General features: G+C 42.3%; 1 protein-coding gene across 1 annotated transcript in view; it reads left to right on the top strand.

Annotated features, from left to right (window-relative positions):
* Window positions 1–19,533, top strand: part of LOC139767442 (uncharacterized) — a 298,235-nt gene that overhangs the window by 70,935 nt on the left and 207,767 nt on the right. The window contains exon 3 of the mRNA XM_071696824.1: window positions 10,120–10,211. Coding sequence (XP_071552925.1) covers window positions 10,120–10,211 — 92 coding nt within the window. The remainder of the gene's footprint in view (window positions 1–10,119; window positions 10,212–19,533) is intronic.

Raw genomic sequence — 19,533 nt, 5'->3', positions numbered from 1 at the left:
CATGGGGTGTTAAGTGTTGTAAATGGAAATGGTGAAGAGCTTGTAGATTTATGTGCTGAAAAAGGACTGGTGATTGGGAAAACCTGGTTTAAAAAGCGAGATATACATAACTATACGTATGTAAGTAGGAGAGATGGCCAGAGAGCGTTATTGGATTACGTGTTAATTGATAGGCACGAGAAAGAGAGACTTTTGGATGTTAATGTGCTGAGAGGTGCAACTGGAGGGATGTCTGATCATTATCTTGTGGAGGCCAAGGTGAAGATTTGTAGAGGTTTTCAGAAAAGAAGAGAGAATGTTGGCGTGAAGAGAGTGGTGAGAGTAAGTGAGCTTGGGAAGGAGACTTGTGTGAGGAAGTACCAGGAGAGACTGAATACAGAATGGAAAAAGGTGAGAAGAAAGGATGTCAGGGGAGTGGGGGAGGAATGGGATGTATTTAGGGAAGCAGTGATGGCTTGCGCAGAAGATGCTTGTGGTATGAGAAGCGTGAGAGGTGGCTAGATTAGAAAGGGTAGTGAGTGGTGGGTTGAAGAAGTTAGATTATTAGTGAAAGAGAAGAGAGAGGCATTTGGACGATTTTTGCAGGGTAATAATGCAAATGAGTGGGAGATGTATAAAAAAAAGAGGCAGGAGGTCAAGAGAAAGGTGCAAGAGGTGAAAAAGAGGGCAAATGAGAGTTGGGGTGAGAGAGTATCATTAAATTTTAGGGAGAATAATAAGATGTTTTGGAAGGAGGTAAATAAAGTGCGTAAGACAAGGGAACAAATGGGAACTTCAGTGAAGGGGGCTAATGGGGAGGTGATAACAAGTAGTGGTGATGTTAGAAGGAGATGGAGTGAGTATTTTGAAGGTTTGTTGAATGTGTTTGATGATAGAGTGGCAGATATAGGGTGTTTTGGTCGAGGTGGTGTGCAAAGTGAGAGGGTTAGGGAAAATGATTTGGTAAACAGAGAAGAGTTAGTAAAAGCTTTGCGGAAGATGAAAGCTGGCAAGGCAGCGGGTTCGGATGGTATAGCAGTGGAATTTATTAAAAAAGGGGGTGACTGTATTGTTGACTGGTTGGTAAGGTTATTTAATGTATGTATGATTCATGGTGAGGTGCCTGAGGATTGGTGGAATGCTTGCATAGTGCCATTGTACAAAGGCAAAGGGGATAAGAGTGAGTGCTCAAATTACAGAGGTATAAGTTTGTTGAGTATTTCTGGTAAATTATGTGGGAGGGTATTGATTGAGAGGGTGAAGACATGTACAGAGCTTCAGATTGGGGAAGAGCAGTGTGGTTTCAGAAGTGGAAGAGGATATGTGGATCAGGTGTTTTCTTTGAAGAATGTATGTGAGAAATACTTAGAAAAGCAAATGGATTTGTATGTAGCATTTATGGATCTGGAGAAGGCATATGATAGAGTTGATAGAGATGCTCTGTGGAAGGTATTAAGGATATATGGTGTGGGAGGCAAGTTGTTAGAAGTAGTGAAAAGTTTTTATCGAGGATGTAAGGCATATGTACATGTAGGAAGAGAGGAAAGTGATTGGTTCTCAGTGAATGTAGGTTTGCGGCAGTGGTGTGTGATGTCTCCATGGTTAATTTGTTTATGGATGGGATTGTTAGGGAGGTGAATGCAAGAGTTTTAGAAAGAGGGGCAAGTATGCAGTCTGTTGTGGATGAGAGAGCTTGGGAAGTGAGTCAGTTGTTGTTCGCTGATGATATAGCGCTGGTAGCTGATTCGTGTGAGAAACTGGAGAAGCTGGTGACTGAGTTTGGTAAAGTGTGTGAAAGAAGAAAGCTGAGAGTAAATGAGAGTAAGAGTAAGGTTATTCGGTACAGTAGAGTTGAGGGTCAAGTGAATTGGGAGGTAAGTTTGAATGGAGAAAAACTGGAGGAAGTGAAGTGTTTTAGATATCTGGGAGTGGATTTGGCAGCGGATGGAACCATGGAAGCAGAGGTGAATCATAGGGTGGGGGAGGGGGCGAAAATTCTGGGAGCCTTGAAGAATGTGTGGAAGTCGAGAACATTATCTCAGAAAGCAAAAATGTTTGAAGGAATAGTGGTTCCAACAATTTTGTATGGTTGCAAGGTGTGGGCTATGGATAGAGTTGTGCGCAGGGAGGGTGGATGTGCTGGAAATGAGATGTTTGAGGACAGTATGTGGTATGAGGTGGTTTGATCAAGTAAGTAATGTAAGGGTAAGAGAGATGTGTGGTAGTAAAAAGAGCGTGGTTGAGAGAGCAGAAGAGGGTGTTTTGAAATGGTTTGGTCGCATGGAGAGAATGAGTGAGGAAAGATTGAGCAAGAGGATATATGTGTCAGAGGTATAGGGAACAAGGAGAAGTGGGAGACCAAATTGGAGGTGGAAAGATGGAGTGAAAAAGATTTTGATTGATTGGGGCCTGAACATGCAGGAGGGTGAAAGGCGTGCAAGGAATAGAGTGAATTGGAACGATGTTGTATACCGGGGTCAACGTGCTGTCAATGGATTGAACCAGGGCATGAGAAGCGTCTGGGGTAAAGCATGGAAAGTTCTGTGGCGCCTGGATGTGGAAAGGGAGCTGTGGTTTCAGTGCATTATTACATGACAGCTAGAGACTGAGTGTGAACGAATGTGGCCTTTGTTGTCTTTTCCTAGCGCTACGCCACACACATGAGGGGGGAGGGTGTTGTTATTCCATGTTTGGCGAGGTGGCGATGGGAATGAATAAAGGCAGACAGTATGAATTATGTACATGGGTATATATGTATATGTCTGTGTGGGTATATATATATGTATACATTGAGATGTATAGGTATGTATATTTGCGTTTGTGAACGTGTATGTATATACATGTGTATGTGGGTGGGTTGGTCCATTCTTTCATCTGTTTCCTTGTGTTACATCGCAAACGCGGGAGACAGCGACAAAGCAAAATAGAATAAATGAAAATAAATATATGGTGATGTGAGGAGATGGAATGAGTATTTTGAAAGTTTGTTGAATGTGTTTGATGATAGAGTGGCAGATATAGGGTGTTTTGGTTGAGGTGGTGTGCAAAGTGAGAGGGTTAGGGAGATTGATTTGGTAAACAGAGAAGAGGTAGTAAAAGCTTTGCGGGAGATGAAAGCCGGTAAGGCAGCAGGTTTGGATGGTATTGCAGTGGAATGTATTAAAAAAGGGGGTGAATGTATTGTTGACTGGTTGGTAAGGTTATTTAATGTATGTATGACTCATGGTGAAGTGCCTGAGGATTGGCACAATGCTTGCATAGTGGCATTGTAGAAAGGCAGAGGGGATAAAAATGAGTGCTCAAAGTACAGAGGTATAAGTTTGTTGAATGTTCCTGGGAAATTATATGGAAGGGTATTGATTGAGAGGGTGAAGGCATGTACAGAGCATCAGATTGGGAAAGAGCAGTGTGGTTTCAGAAGTGTTAGAGGATGTATGGATCAGGTGTTTGCTTTGAAGCATGTATGTGAGAAATACTTAGAAAAGCAAATGAATTAGTATGTAGCATTTATGGATCTGGAGAAGGCATATGATAGAATTGATAGAGATTCTCTGTAGAAGGTATTAAGAATATATGGTGTGGGAGGCAGGTTGTTAGAAGCAGTGAAAAGTTTTTATCGAGGATGTAAGGCATGTGTACGTGTAGGAAGAGAGGAAAGTGATTGGATCTCAGTGAATGTAGGTTTGCGGCAGGGGAGTGTGATGTCTCCATGGTTGTTTAATTTGTTTATGGATGGGATTGTTAGGGAGGTGAATGCAAGAGATTTGGAAAGAGGGGCAGGTATGCAGTCTGTTGTGGATGAGAGAGCTTGGGAAGTGAGTCAGTTGTTGTTCACTGATGATGTTGTTCACTGATGATACAACGCTGGTGGCTGATTTGGATGAGAAACTGCAAAAGCTGGTGACTGCGTTTGGTAAAGTGTGTGAAAGAAGGAGGCTGAGAGTAAATGTGAATAAGAGCAAGGTTATTAGGTACAATAGGGTTGAGGGACAAGTCTTTTGGGAGGTAAGTTTGAATGGAGGAAAACTGGAGGAAGTGAAGTGTTTTAGATATCTGGGAGTGGATTTGGCAGCGGATGGAGCCATGGAAGCGGAAGTGAATCATACGGTGGGGGAGGGGGTGAAAGTTCTGGAAGCATTGAAAAATGTATGGAAGTCGAGAACATTATCTTAGAAAGCAAAAATGGGTATGTTTGAAAGAATAGTGGTTCCAACAATGTTATATGGTTGTGAGGCATGGGCTATAGATAGAGTTGTGCAGAGGGGGGTGGATGTGCTGGAAATGATATATTTGAGGACAATATGTGGTGTGAGGTGGTTTGATCGAGTAAGTAATGAAAGGGTAAGAGAGATGTGTGGTAGTAAAGAGTGTGGTTGAGAGAGCAGAAGAGGGTGTTTTGAAATGGTTTGGTCACATGGAGAGAATGAGTTAGGAAAGATTGACAAAGAGGATATATGTGTCAGAGGTGGAGGGAACAATGAGAAGTGGGAGACCAAATTGGAGGTGGAAAGATGGAGTGAAAAACATTCTGAGTGATTGGGGCCTGAACATGCAGGAGGGTGAAAGGTGTGCAAGGAATAGAGTGAATTGGATTGATGTGGTATACCGGGGTTGACGTGCTGTCAATGGGTTGAACTAGGGCATGTGGAGCATTTTGTGGGGCCTGGATGTGGAAAGGGAGCTGTTGGTTTCAGTGCATTATACATGACAGCTAGAGACTGAGCGCGAACGAATGTGGCCTTTGTTGTCTTTTCCTAGCGCTTCCTCGCGCATATGCGGGGTGAGGGGGCTGTCATTTTATGTATGGCAGAGTGGCGACGGGAATGAATAAGGGAAGTCAGTATGAATTATGTACTTGTGTATATATGTATATGTGTCTGTGTTTATATATATATATATATATATGTATACGTTGAGATATCCCTGGGGATAGGGGAGAAAGAATACTTCCCACGTATTCCCTGCATGTCATAGAAGGCGACTAAAAGGGAAGTGAGCTGGGGGGCTGGAAATCCTCCCCTCTCGTTTTTTTTTTTTATTTATTTTTACAAAAGAAGGAACAGAGAAGGGGGCCAGGTGAGGATATTCCCTCAAAGGCCCAGTCCTCTGTTCTTAGCGCCACCTCGCTAATGCGGAAAATGGCGAATAGTATGAAAGAAAGAAAGAAAAGAAATTACGTTTAGATGTATAAGTATGTATATGTGTGTGTGTGGATGTGTGTGTATATACATGTGTATGTGGGTGGGTTGGGCCATTCTTTCGTCTGTTTCCTTGCACTACCATGCTGACGCGGGAGACAGTGACAAAGTGTAATAATGTAGATATGTATATATACCTGTGGATATGGGAAAAAGAATACTTCCCATGCATTTCCTGCATGTCATAGAAGGCAACTAAAGGGGTCAGGAGTGGGAGGCTAGAAACCCTCCCCTCCTTGTATTTTAACATCTTCATCGAAGGCTCAGATTGGGGTGCCTAAATGTGTGTGGATGTAACCAAGATGAGAAAAAGGAGAGATAGGTAGTATGTTTGAGGAAGGGAACCTGGATGTTTTGGCTCTGAGTGAAACGGAGCTTAAGGGTAAAGGGGAAGAGTGGTTTAGATGTGTCTAGGGAGTAAAGTCAAGGGTTGGTGAAAGGAGAAGAGCAAAGGAAGGAGTAGCACTAGTCCTGAAGCAGGAGTTGTGGTAGTATGTGATAGAGTGTAAGAAAGTAAACTCTAGATTGATATGGGTAAAACTGAAAGTAGATGGAGAGAGATGGGCGATTGTTGGTGCCTATGCACTTGGTCATGAGAAGAAAGATCATGAGAGGCAAGTGTTTTGGGAACAGCTGAGTGAGAGTGTTAGCAGCTTTGATGCATGAGACTGGGTTATAGTGATGGGTGCTTTGAATGCAAAGGTGAGTAATGTGGCAGTTGAGGGTATAATTGGTGTACATGGGGTTTTCAGTGTTGTAAATGGAAATGGTGAAGAGCTTGTAGATTTGAGTGCTGAAAAAGGACTGGTGATTGGGAATACCTGGTTTAAAAAGAGAGATATACATGAGTATACGTATGTAAGTAGGAGAGATGGCCAGGAAGCATTATTGGATTATGTGTTAATTGATAGGCGCTTGAAAGAGAGACTTTTGGGCGTTAATGTGCTGAGAGGAGCAACTGGAGGGATGTCTGATCATTATCTTGTGGAGGCGAAGGTGAAGATTTGTAGAGGTTTTCAGAAAAGAAGAGAGAATGTTGGGGTGAAGAGAGTGGTGAGAGTAATTGAGCCTGGAAAGGAGACTTGTGTGAGGAAGTGCGAGGAGAGATTGAGTGTAGAATGGAAAAAGGTGAGAGCAAATGACGAAAGGGGAGTTGGGGAGGAATGGGATGTATTTAGGGAATCATTGATGGCTTGTGCAAAAGATGCCAATGGCATGAAAAATGTGGAAGGTGGGCAGATTAGAAAGGGTAGTGAGTGGTGGGATGAAGAAGTAAGATTGTTAGTGAAAGAGAAGAGAGAGGCATTTGGACGATTTATGGAGGGAAATAATGCAAATGAGTGGGAGATATATAAAAGAAGGGCAGGAGGTCAAGAGAAAGGTTTAAGAGGTGAGAAAGAGGGCAAATGAGAGTTGGGGTGAGAGAGTATCATTAAATTTTAGGGAGAATAAAAAGATGTTTTGGAAGGAGGTAAATAAAGTGTGTAAGACGATAACATATGGGAACATCGGTGAACTGGGCAAATGGGGAGGTAATAACAAGTAGTGATGTGAGAGGGAGGTGGAGTGAGTATTTTGAAGGTTTGTTGAATGTGTTTGATGATATAGTGTCTGATATAGGGTGTGTTAGTTGAGGTGGTGTGCGAAGTGAGAGGGTCAGGGAGAATGATTTGGTAAACAGAGCAGAGGTAGTGAAAGCTTTGCGGAAGATGAAAGCAGGCAAGGTGTAGGGTTTGGATGGTATTGCAGTGGAACTTATTAAAAAAGGGGATGACTGTGTTTTTACTGGTTGGTGAGGATATTCAATGTATGTATGAGGTGAGGTGCCTGAGGATTGGCGGAATGCATGTATAGTGCCTTTGGACAAAGGCAAAGGGGATAAAGATGAGTGCTCAAATTACAGAGATATAAGGTTTTTGAGTATTCCTGGGAATATATATGGGAGGGTATTGATTGAGAGGGTGAAGGCATGTACAGAGCATTAGATTGGGGAAGAGCAGTGTGGTTTCAGAAGTGGTAGTGGATGTATGGATCAGGTGTTTGCTTTGAAGAATGTATCTGAGAAATACTGAAAAAAGCAGATGGATTTGTATGTAGCATATATGGATCTGGAGAAGGCATATGATAGAGTTGATAGAGATGCTCTGTGGAAGGTGTTAAGAATATATGGTGTGGGAGGTAAGTTGCTAGAAGCAGTGAAAAGTTTTTATCGAGGATGTAAGGCATGTGTTCGAGTAGCAAGAAAGGAAAGTGATTGGTTCCCAGTGAATGTAGTTTTGCGGCAGGGTTGCGTGATGTCTCCATGGTTGTTTAATTTGTTTATGGATGGGGTTGTTAGGGAGGTGAATGCAAGAGTTTTGGAGAGGGGCAAGTATGCAGTCTGTTGTGGATGAGAGGGCTTGGGAAGTGAGTCAGTTGTTGTTCGCTGATGATACAGCGCTGGTGGCTGATTCGTGTGAGATACTGCAGAAGCTGGTGACTGAGTTTGGTAAAGTGTGTGAAAGAAGAAAGCTGAGAGTAAATGTGAATAACAGCTAGACTATTAGGTTCAGTAGGGTTGAAGGACAAGTCAATTGGGAGGTAAGTTTGAATGGAGGAAAACTGGAGGAAGTGAAGTGTTTTAGATATCTGGGAGTGGATTTGGCAGTGAATGGAATCATGGAAGCAGAAGTGAGTCTTAGGGTTGGGGAGGGGTGAAGGTTCTGGGAGTGTTGAAGAATGTGTGGAAGGCGAGAACATTATCTCATAAAGTAAAAATGTGTATGTTTGAAGGAATAGTGGTACCAACAATGTTATATGGTTGTGAGGCATGGGCGATAGATAGCGTTGTGCGAAGGAGGGTGGATGTGTTGGAAATGAGATGTTTGAGGACAATATGTGGTGTGATGTGGTTTGATCAAGTAAGTAATGAAAGGGTAAGAGAGATGTGTGGTAATAAAAAGTGTGGTTGAGAGAGCAGAAGAGGGTGTATTGAAATGTTTTGGTCACATGGAGAGAATGAGTGAAGAAAGATTGACAAAGAGGATATATGTGTCAGAGGTGGAGGGAACGAGGAGAAATGGAAGACTGAATTGGAGGTGGAAAGTTGGAGTGAAAAAGATTTCGAGCGATCAGACCCTGAACATACAGGAGGGTGAAAGGCGTGCAAGGAATAGAGTGAATTGCAACGATGTGGTATACTGGGGTCGACGTGCTGTCAATGGATTGAACCAGGGCATATGACGCATCTGGGGTAAACCATGGAAAGTTTTGTGGGTTCTGGATGTGGAAAGGGAGTTGTGGTTTCGGTGCATTACACATGACAGCTAGAGTCTGAGTGTGGATGAATGTGGCCTTTGTTATCCTTTCCTAGCACTACCTTGCATGCACATGGGGGGAGGGGGGGTGTTATTTCATGTGTGGTGGGGTGGTAGCGGGAATGGATGAAGGCAGCATGTTATGAATATATGCATGTGTTTACATGTATATGTCTGTGTATGTATATGTATGTACATGTTGAAATGTGTAGGTATGTATATGTGCGTGTGTGGGCATTTATGTATATACATGTGTATGTGGGTGGGTTGGGCCATTCTTTCGTCTGTTTCCTTGTGCTGCCGTGCTGACATGGGAGACTACGAGAAAGTATAAATTAAAAGAAAAATATATTGAAATGTATAGGTATGTATATACAAACCTCCAACAGCCATTATCACAGGTATGTATATGTGTGTGTGAGGGTGTGTATGTATATACATGTGTATGTGGGTAGGTTGGGCCATTGTTTTTTCTGTTTTGTTGTGATACCTAGCTAATGTAAGAGACAGCAACTTAGTATAATGATAATAATGAAAATATATATCAACATATACATATATACATACATATACATACACAAACACAGATGTATACATATATACACATGTACATATTCTTACTTGCTTGCCTTCATACATTTCTATTGCTTCCCCATCCCACAGGAACCAGTATTATTACCTCCTGCTTCAGCAAGGTAGTGCCAGGAAAACAGACAAAAAAGTCCACGTTTGTTCATATTCATGTCTAATGCACTGAAACCACAGCTCCCTATCTACATCGAGGTCCCACAGACCTTTCCGTGATTTACTCCTGATGTTTTGCATGCCCTGGTTCACTCCATTGACAGCATGTCGGCCCTGATATACCACGTTGTTCCACTTCATTCTATTCCTTGCAAGCCTCTCACCCTCCTGCATGTTCAGGCCCTGATCGCTCAAAATCTTTTTCACTCCATCCTTCCACCTCCAATTTGGTCTCCTGCTTCTCCTTCTTTCCTCCACCTCTGACACATATATCCTCTTTGTAAACCTTTCTTCACTCATTCTCTTTATATGTCTAAACCATTTCTTCACATCCTCTTCTGCTCTGTCAACCACACACTTTTTATTTCCACACATCTCTCTTATCCTTTCATTACTTACTCGATCAAGCTACTTCACACCACATATTGTCCTCAATATTTCATTTCCAACACATCCACCCTCCTCCATACAACCTAATTTATCTATCTATCTATCTATTATTATTATTATTATTATTATTATTATTATTATTATTATTATTATCATTATTATTATTATTATCATCATTATTATTATTGTTTTTTTTAAACTTTTATACTTGATCGCTGTTTTCCAATTTAGTAAGGTAGTATGAAAACCACAGTTCCCTATCCACAACAAGCTCCGGAGACCTTCCCATGGTTTACCCCAGGTGCTTCACATGCTATTTTTTTTTCTTATTATTATTTTCTTATATGCCATGATTTAAGGTTTAATTTGATATTTTATAAATGCTTGATCAATTTACTTTTGTGTATTATGACTGATATATGTCATCTTCTTCCTTCTAACCGCATTCTACAGGTGAGTATTCTGTTCATTGAATAAAATGTTTACTTAAAACCCTGGTGTGCACTTTTCAGTCATCAGTTATGGCGACGTATTGTAAAACGAGAGAGGCGACGCAGAGTTCGTCAACGCAATGCTCAGGAAAGGGAATTGAGATACCAGGAAGGTATGGATTTTTGTGTGTGACTTTCTGACAGCCAATATAAGGTAAACAAATTGAATCTGTTTTCCCAATCCTGTGATCTTTTGTTTTTGCCTTATAATTTTTGAAAAATACATGCAGGCGTATTTCTAAGATATTCAACAAGCCATTAATCTCAAGCTTAGTGAGTATTGGAATATGTTCCTCTAATGAAACTTGGCATGTGAAAGACATTTTGAATGATAATCATTGGATTTTTTTGAGACTATAAGCTAGATGAATAGATAGAAATAACAGAAAGTTGTTTAGTCAGTTCTCATAGAATTTGTTTCTTAGCCCGAGAGTCATCTTAGTCGCTCGACACTGCACTCTCTCCATTCTGTCCATGTCTTTTTTTAAAATTAAGATGACCAGAACTAAACACATTCAAGAATGGGATGAACCAATCGATTGTCGAGTAAGGTTGAATTCCTCTTATTGCTCCATCCTTTCCTCTCCAATTTGGTTTCCCACTTCTCCTTGTTCCCTCCACCTCTGACACATATGTCCTCTTTGTCAACCTTTCCTCACTCATTCTTTCCATATGTCCAAACCATTTCAACACACCCTCTTCTACTCTCTCAACTACACTTTTTTTATTACCACACATCTCTCTTATCCTCTTATCCCTTTCAATACTTACTCGATCAAACCACCTCACACTACATATTGTTCTCAAACTTTCATTTCCAACACATCCATTTTCCTCTGTACAATCCCATCTATAGCCCATGCGTAACAAACATATAGTATTGTTGGAACTACTATTCCTTCAGACATACCCATTTTTGCTCTGAGATAACTTTCTCTCTTTCCTCACCTTCTTCATTGCTCCCAGAACCTTCGCTCCTTCCCTATTGTGACTCACATCTGCTTCCATGGTTCCATTTGCTTCCAAGTCCTCTCCCAGATATCTGTAACACTTCACTTCCTCCAGTTTTCCTCCATTCAGACTTTCATCCCAACTAACTTTTCCCTCAACCCTGAACCTAATAATCTTGCTCTTATTCACATTTACCCTCAACTTTCTCCTTTTACATACTTTTCCAAACTCATTCTCCAACTTCTGCAGTTTCTCACTTGAATCAGCCACCAGTGCTGTATCAGTAGCTTACCTCCCACACCATATACTCTTTAGACTTTCCACAAAGCATCTCTATCAATTCTATCAAATGCCTTCTCCAGATTCATAAATGCTCCATACAAATCCATATGTTTTTCTAGATATTTCTCACACACATCCTTCAAAACAAATACCTGATCCACACATCTTCTACCACTTCTGAAACCACACTGCTCCTCCCCAATCTGATGTTCTGTATGTGCCTTTACCCTCTCAATCAATACCCTCCAATACATTTTCCAGTAATACTCAACAAACTTATGCCTCTGCAGTTTGAACACTCTCCTTTATCCCCTTTGCTTTCGTTCAGTGGCACTATACGTGCATTTTGCAAGTCCTCAGGCACTTCACCATGATCCATACATACATTGAATATCCTTACCAACCAATCATCAACGCTATCACCCCCTTTCTTAATAGATTCAACTGCAGTGCCATCCAAGCCTGCTGCCTTGCCAGATTTCATCCTCGGCAAGGCTTTCACCACCTCTTCTCTCATAATCAAACCATTCTCCCTGGCCCTCTCACTTTGCACACCACCCTGACGAAAACACCCTACGTCTGTCACTCTATCATCAAACACTTTCAACAAACCTTCCAATCACTCCATCTCCATTTCACTTCATCACTTCCTGTTGTCACTTCCCCCCCTTGCCCCTTTCACCAATGTTCCCATGTGTTCTCTTGTCTAATGCACCTCCTTCCAAAACATTTTTTTATTCTCCCTAGAGTTTAATGATACTCTCTCACCCCAACTCTCATTTGCCCTCTTTTCCAACCCTTGCACCTTCCTCTTGACCTCCTGCTGCTTTCTTCTTTACACCTCCCAGTCATTTGTACTCCTTCCTTGTAAGTATCGTTCAATATATTTATTTATTTTGCTTTGTTGCTGTCTCCCATGTTAGCAAGGTAGCGCAAGGAAACAGACGAAAGAATGGCCCAACCCACCCACATACACATGTATATACATACACGTCCACACATGCAAATATACATACCTATACATCTCAGTGTGCACATATACACACACACACATATACATATATACACATGTACATGATTCATACTGTCTGCCTTTATTTATTCCAATCGCCACCCCGCCACACATGGCATAACAACCCCCTCCCCCCTCATGTGTGCGGGGTAGCGCTAGGAAAAGACAACAAAGGCCCCATTCATTCACACTCAATCTCTAGCTGTCATGTAATAATGCATCGAAATCACAGCTCCCTTTCCACATCCAGGCCCCACAGAACTTTCCATGGTTTACCCCAGACGCTTCACAGGCCCTGGTTCAATCCATTGACAGCACGTCTACCCTGGTATACCACATCGTTCCAATTCACTCTATTCCTTGCACGCCTTTCACCCTCCTGCATGTTTAGGCCCCGGTCTCTCAAAATCTTTTTCACTCCATCTTTCCACCTCCAATTTGGTCTCCCACTTCTCCTCGTTCCCTCCACCTCTGACACACATATATGTGTATAATACATATATGTGTATTATTTAATGTAAGTATGACTCATGGTGAGGTGCCTGAGGATTGGCGGAATGCGTGCATAGTGCCATTGTACAAAGGCAAAGGGGATAAGAGTGAGTGCTCAAATTACAGAGGTATAAGTTTGTTGAGTATTCCTGGTAAATTATATGGGAGGGTATTGATTGAGAGGGTGAAGGCATGTACAGAGCATCAGACTGGGGAAGAGCAGTGTGGTTTCAGAGGTGGTAGAGGATGTGTGGATCAGGTGTTTGCTTTGAAGAATGTATGTGAGAAATACTTAGAAAAGCAAATGGATTTGTATGTAGCATTTATGGATCTGGAGAAGGCATATGATAGAGTTGATAGAGATACTCTGTGGAAGGTATTAAGAACATATGGTGTGGGAGGCAAGTTGTTAGAAGCAGTGAAAAGTTTTTATCGAGGATGTAAGGCATGTGTGCGTGTAGGAAGAGAGGAAAGTGATTGGTTCTCAGTGAATGTAGGTTTGCGGCAGGGGTGTGTGATGTCTCCATGGTTGTTTAATCTGTTTATGGATGGGGTTGTTAGGGAGGTGAATGCAAGAGTTTTGGAAAGAGAGGCAAGTATGAAGTCTGTTGTGGATGAGAGAGCTTGGGAAGTGAGTCAGTTGTTGTTCGCTGATGATACAGCGCTGGTGGCTGATTCATGTGAGAAACTGCAGAAGCTGATGACTGAGTTTGGTAAAGTGTGTTAAAGAAGAAAGTTAAGAGTAAATGTGAATAAGAGCAAGGTTATTAGGTACAGTAGGGTTGAGGGTCAAGTCAATTGGGAGGTGAGTTTGAATGGAGAAAAACTGGAGGAAGTAAAGTGTTTTAGATATCTGGGAGTGGATCTGGCAGCGGATGGAAACATGGAAGCGGAAGTGGATCATAGGGTGGGGGGGGGGGGGAAATTCTGGGAGCCTTGAAGAATGTGTGGAAGTCGAGAACATTATCTCGGAAAGCAAAAATGGGTATGTTTGAAGGAATAGTGGTTCCAACAATGTTGTATGGTTGCGAGGCGTGGACTATGGATAGAGTTGTGCGCAGGAGGATGGATGTGCTGGAAATGAGATGTTTGAGGACAATGTGTGGTGTGAGGTGGTTTGATCGAGTAAGTAACGTAAGGGTAAGAGAGATGTGTGGAAATAAAAAGAGCGTGGTTGAGAGAGCAGAAGAGGGTGTTTTGAAATGGTTTGGTCACATGGAGAGAATGAGTGAGGAAAGATTGACCAAGAGGATATATGTGTCGGAGGTGGAGGGAACGAGGAGAAGAGGGAGACCAAATTGGAGGTGGAAAGATGGAGTGAAAAAGATTTTGTGTGATCGGGGCCTGAACTTGCAGGAGGGTGAAAGGAGGGCAAGGAATAGAGTGAATTGGAGCGATGTGGTATACCGGGGTTGACGTGCTGTCAGTGGATTGAATCAAGGCATGTGAAGCGTCTGGGGTAAACCATGGAAAGCTGTGTAGGTATGTATATTTGTGTGTGTGGACGTATGTATATACATGTGTATGGGGGTGGGTTGGGCCATTTCTTTTGTCTGTTTCCTTGTGCTACCTCGCAAACGCGGGAGACAGCGACAAAAAAAAAAAAAAAAAATATATATATTGTCGCTGTCTCCCGTGTTTGCGAGGTAGCACAAGGAAACAGACGAAAGAAATGGCCCAACCCACCCCCATACACATGTATATACATACACGTCCACACACGCAAATATACATACCCATACATCTCAATGTACACATGTATATACACACACAGACACATACATATATACACATGCACACAATTCACACTCTGCTTTTATTCATTCCCATCGCCACCTCACCACACATGGAATAACATCCCCCTCCCCCCTCATGTGTGCGAGGTAGTGCTAGGAAAAGATAACAAAGGCCCCATTCGTTCACACTCAGTCTTTAGCTGTCATGCAATAATCCCGAAACCACAGCTCTCTTTCCACATCCAGGCCCCACAGAACTTTCCATGGTTTACCCCAGACGCTTCACATGCCCTGATTCAATCCATTGACAGCATGTCGACCCCTGGTATACCACATCGATCCACTTCACTCTATTCCTTGCCCGCCTTTCACCCTCCTGCATGTTCAGGCCCCGATCACTCAAAATCTTTTTCACTCTATCTTTCCACCCCCAATTTGGTCTCTCACTTCTCCTCGTTCCCTCCACCTCCGACACATATATCCTCTTGGTCAATCTTTCCTCACTCATTCTCTCCATGTGCCCAAACCATTTCAAAACACCCTCTTCTGCTCTCTCAACCACGCTCTTTTTATTTCCACACACCCTTACATTACTTACTCGATCAAACCACCTCACACCACACATTGTCCTCAAACATCTCATTTCCAGCACATCCACCCTCCTGCGCACAACTCTATCCATAGCCCACGCCTCGCAACCATACAACATTGTTGGAACCACTATTCCTTCAAACATAGCCATTTTTGCTATCGTCCAGATGCCTTTCTTTTCTCTTTCACTAACAACTTTACTTCATCCCACCACTGACTGCCCTTTCTAATCTGTCCACCTCCTACCTTTCTCATGCCACATGCATGTTTTGCACATGCCATCACTGCTTCCCTTAATACATCCCATTCCTAACCCACTCCTCACGTCATTTGCTTTCACATTTTGCCATTCTTCACTCAATCTCTCCTGGTAGTTCCTCACACAAATCTCCTTTCCAGGCTCACTTACTCTCACCACTCTCTTCTTCCTAACATTTTCTCTTCTTTATTAAAAACCTCTTCAAATCTTCACCTTCATCTCCACATTAACATCCAAAAGTCTTTCTTTTACACACCTATCAATTACCACATAATCTAATACTGCCCTTTGACCATCTCTCCTACTCACATACTTATGTATATCTCTTTTTAAACCAGGTATTCCCAATCACCAATCTTTTTACAGTACACAGATCCACAAGCTCTTCACCATGTACATCATGTACACTAATTTTACCCTCAACTGCCACATTACTCACCTTTGCATTTAAATCACTCTTCACTAATACTTGGTCTCGTGCATCAAAGCTGCTGACAGTCACTCAGGTGCTCCCAAAACACTTGCCTCTCATGATCTTTCTTTTCATGACCAGGTGCATAGGCAGCAATAACCACCCATCTCTCTCCATCCACTTTCAGTTTTACCCATACCAATTTAGAATTTACTTTCTCACACTCTATCACACAACTCCCACAACTGCTGTTTCAGTAGTGCTACTCCTTCCTTAGCTCTTGTCCTGTCACTAACCCCTAACTTTACTCCCAAGAGTTCTCCAAACCATTCTTCCCCTTTACCCTTGAGCTTCATTTCACTCAGAGCCAGAACATCCAGGTTTCTTTCTTCAGACATACTACCTATCTCTCCTGTGTGTATAGCATTAAGACAGTGGCCTTTGTTAGGGCCTTGGTTGCCTTGCCGTCTCACCTAACATAAAATTACTGCATGGGTTTCACCATCCAATAGATTATATCATAAAAGAAAGTGAATCATAGTAAGTGAATCATAGGGTGGGGGAAGGGGCGAAAATCCTGGGAGCCTTGAAGAATGTGTGGAAGTCGAGAGCATTATCTTGGAAAGCAAAAATGGCTATGTTTGAAGGAATAGTGGTTCCAACAATGTTGTATGGTTGCAAGGCGTGGGCTATGGATAGAGTTGTGCGCAGGAGGGTGGATGTGCTGGAAATGAGATGTTTGAGGACAATGTGTGGTGTGAGGTGGTTTGATCGAGTAAGTAATGTAAGGGTAAGAGAGATGATTGGAAATAAAAAGAGCGTGGTTGAGAGAGCAGAAGAGGGTGTTTTGAAATGGTTTTTGCACATGGAGAGAATGAGTGAGGAAAGATTGACCAAGAGGATATATGTGTCAGAGGTGGAGGGATCGAGGAGAAGTGGGAGACCAAATTGGAGGTGGAAAGATGGAGTGAAAAAGATTTTGAGCGATCGGGGCCTGAACATGCAGGAGGGTGAAAGGCGGGCAAGGAATAGAGTGAATTGGATCGATGTGGTATACTGGGGTCGACGTGCTGTCAATGGATTGAATCAGGGCATGTGAAATGTCTGGGGTAAAGCATGGAAAGTTGTGTGGGGCTTGGATGTGGAAAGGGAGCTGTGGTTTCGGTGCATTACTGCATGACAGCTAGAGACTGAGTGTGAACGAATGGGGCCTTTGTTGTCTTTTCCTAGCGCTACCTCGCACACATGAGAGGGGAGGGGGATGTTATTCCATGTGTGGCAAGGTGGCAGTGGGAATGAATAAGGGCAGAGAGTGTGAATTGTGTGCATGTTCATATATGTATGTGTCTGTGTGTGTATATATATGTGTACATTTAGATGTATAGGTATGTATATTGTGCGTGTGTGGACGTGTATGTATATACATGTGTATGGGGATGGGTTGGGCCATTTCTTTCGTCTGTTTCCTTGCGCTACCTCGCAAACGTGGGAGACGGCGACAAAGCAAAATAAAAAAAAAAGAAGTCAAACATATTTGTCCGGTGAGTGATTTTTGTTGAAAACCAATTGGATGATAATTTCTAGGCAGTGACCTATTCCAGTCATCTTGAACTTTTCTCATAGCAAGTAACTTATTGAAGGGTAACTCATGGCTTAACTATCTACTTTTTTATCTCTTTCATTGTCCTTGAATAAAACGTATCATGGCCTGCTGTTTTGTTAATTTTTATTCCATTTATTGCTGATAGTATTTCTTGTTTGTATGTCAGTCTCTTGCAGAATATTCCCTCTTATCACTGAAACTGGATTCAGGACACGAGTTATGTCTCTGCTTATAAATATGGATGCAAAAAAAGTCACTTAAGATTTTTGCTATGGCTTCATTGTCTTGAACCAAGTCACCATTTTCATTGATGGACCAATTGACTGGGCAATGACATTCTTGCTTCTAATGTAACTACAAAACTTCTCAGTGCTATTTTGAGGAAAAAATGCTTCATGCTGACATTTACTTTGTTGTATGAGTTGCTAATTTCCCCAAGCAAATTTACATAACTTATTATTATTATTATTATTATTATTATTATTATTATTATTATTGTGAGAAGCAGTGAAAAGTTGTTATCGAGGATGTAAGGCTTGTGTACGTGTAGGAAGAGAGGAAAGTGATTGGTTCTCAGTGAATGTAGGTTTGTGGCAGGGGTGTGTGATGTCTCCATGGTTGTTTAATTTGTTTATGGATGGGGTTGTTAGGGAGGTGAATGCAAGAGTTTTGGAAAGAGGGGCAAGTATGAAGTCTGTTGTGGATGAGAGAGCTTGGGAAGTGAGTCAGTTGTTGTTCGCTGATGATACAGCGCTGGTGGCTGATTCATGTGAGAAACTGCAGAAGCTGGTGACTGAGTTTGGTAAAGTGTGTGAAAGAAGAAAGTTAAGAGTAGATGTGAATAAGAGCAAGGTTATTAGGTACAGTAGGGTTGAGGGTCAAGTCAATTGGGAGGTAAGTTTGAATGGAGAAAAACTGGAGGAAGTAAAGTGTTTTAGATATCTGGGAGTGGATCTGGCAGCGGATGGAACCATGAAAGCGGAAGTGAATCGTAGGGTGGGGGAGGGGGCAAAAATCCTGGGAGCCTTGAAGAATGTGTGGATGTCGAGAACATTATCTCAGAAAGCAAAAATGGGTATGTTTGAAGGAATAGTGGTTCCAACAATGTTGTATGGTTGCGAGGCGTGGGCTATGGATAGAGTTGTGCGCAGGAGGGTGGATGTGCTGTAAATGAGATGTTTGAGAACAATGTGTGGTGTGAGGTGGTTTGATCGAGTAAGTAATGTAAGGGTAAGAGAGATGTGTGGAAATAAAAAGAGCGTGGTTGAGAGAGCAGAAGAGGGTGTTTTGAAATGGTTTGGGCACATGGAGAGAATGAGTGAGGAAAGATTGACCAAGAGGATATATGTGTCGGAGGTGGAAGGAACGAGGAGAAGTGGGAGACCAAATTGGAGGTGGAAAGATGGAGTGAAAAAGATTTTGAGTGATCGGGGCCTGAACATGCAGGAGGGTGAAAGTCGGGAAAGGAATAGACTGAATTGGATCGATGTGGTATACCTGGGGTTGACGTGCTGTCAGTGGATTGAATCAGGGCGTGTGAAGCGTCTGGGGTAAACTATGGAAAGTTGTGTGGGGCCTGGATGTGGAAAGGGAGCTGTGGTTTCGGTGCATTATTGCATGACATCTAGAGACTGAGTGTGAACGAATGGGGACTTTGTTGTCTTTTCCTAGCGCTACCTCGCACACATGAGAGGGGAGGGGGATGGTATTCCATGTGTGGCGAGTTGGCAGTGGGAATGAATAAAGGCAGACAGTGTGAATTGTGTTCATGGGTGTATATGTATGTGTGTGTGTGTGTGTATATATATATGTGTACATTGAGCTGTATAGGTATGTATATTTGCGTGTGTGGACGTGTATGTATATACATGTGTATGGGGGTGGGTTGGGCCATTTCTTTCGTCTGTTTTCTTGCGCTACCTCGCAAATGTGGGAGACAGCGACAAAGCAAAATAGAAAGAATAAAAAAATATTATTATTATTATTAGTGAAAGAGAAGAGAGAGGCATTTGGACGATTTTTGCAGGGAAAAAATGCAATTGAGTGGGAGATGTATAAAAGAAAGAGACAGGAGGTCAAGAGAAAGGTGCAAGAGGT

Source organism: Panulirus ornatus, chromosome 61, assembly GCF_036320965.1.
Source record: "Panulirus ornatus isolate Po-2019 chromosome 61, ASM3632096v1, whole genome shotgun sequence".
NCBI classification, from domain to species: domain Eukaryota; kingdom Metazoa; phylum Arthropoda; class Malacostraca; order Decapoda; family Palinuridae; genus Panulirus; species Panulirus ornatus.
The sequence above is the reverse complement of the archived record's forward strand: the minus strand, read 5'-3'. Positions and strand labels throughout refer to the sequence as shown.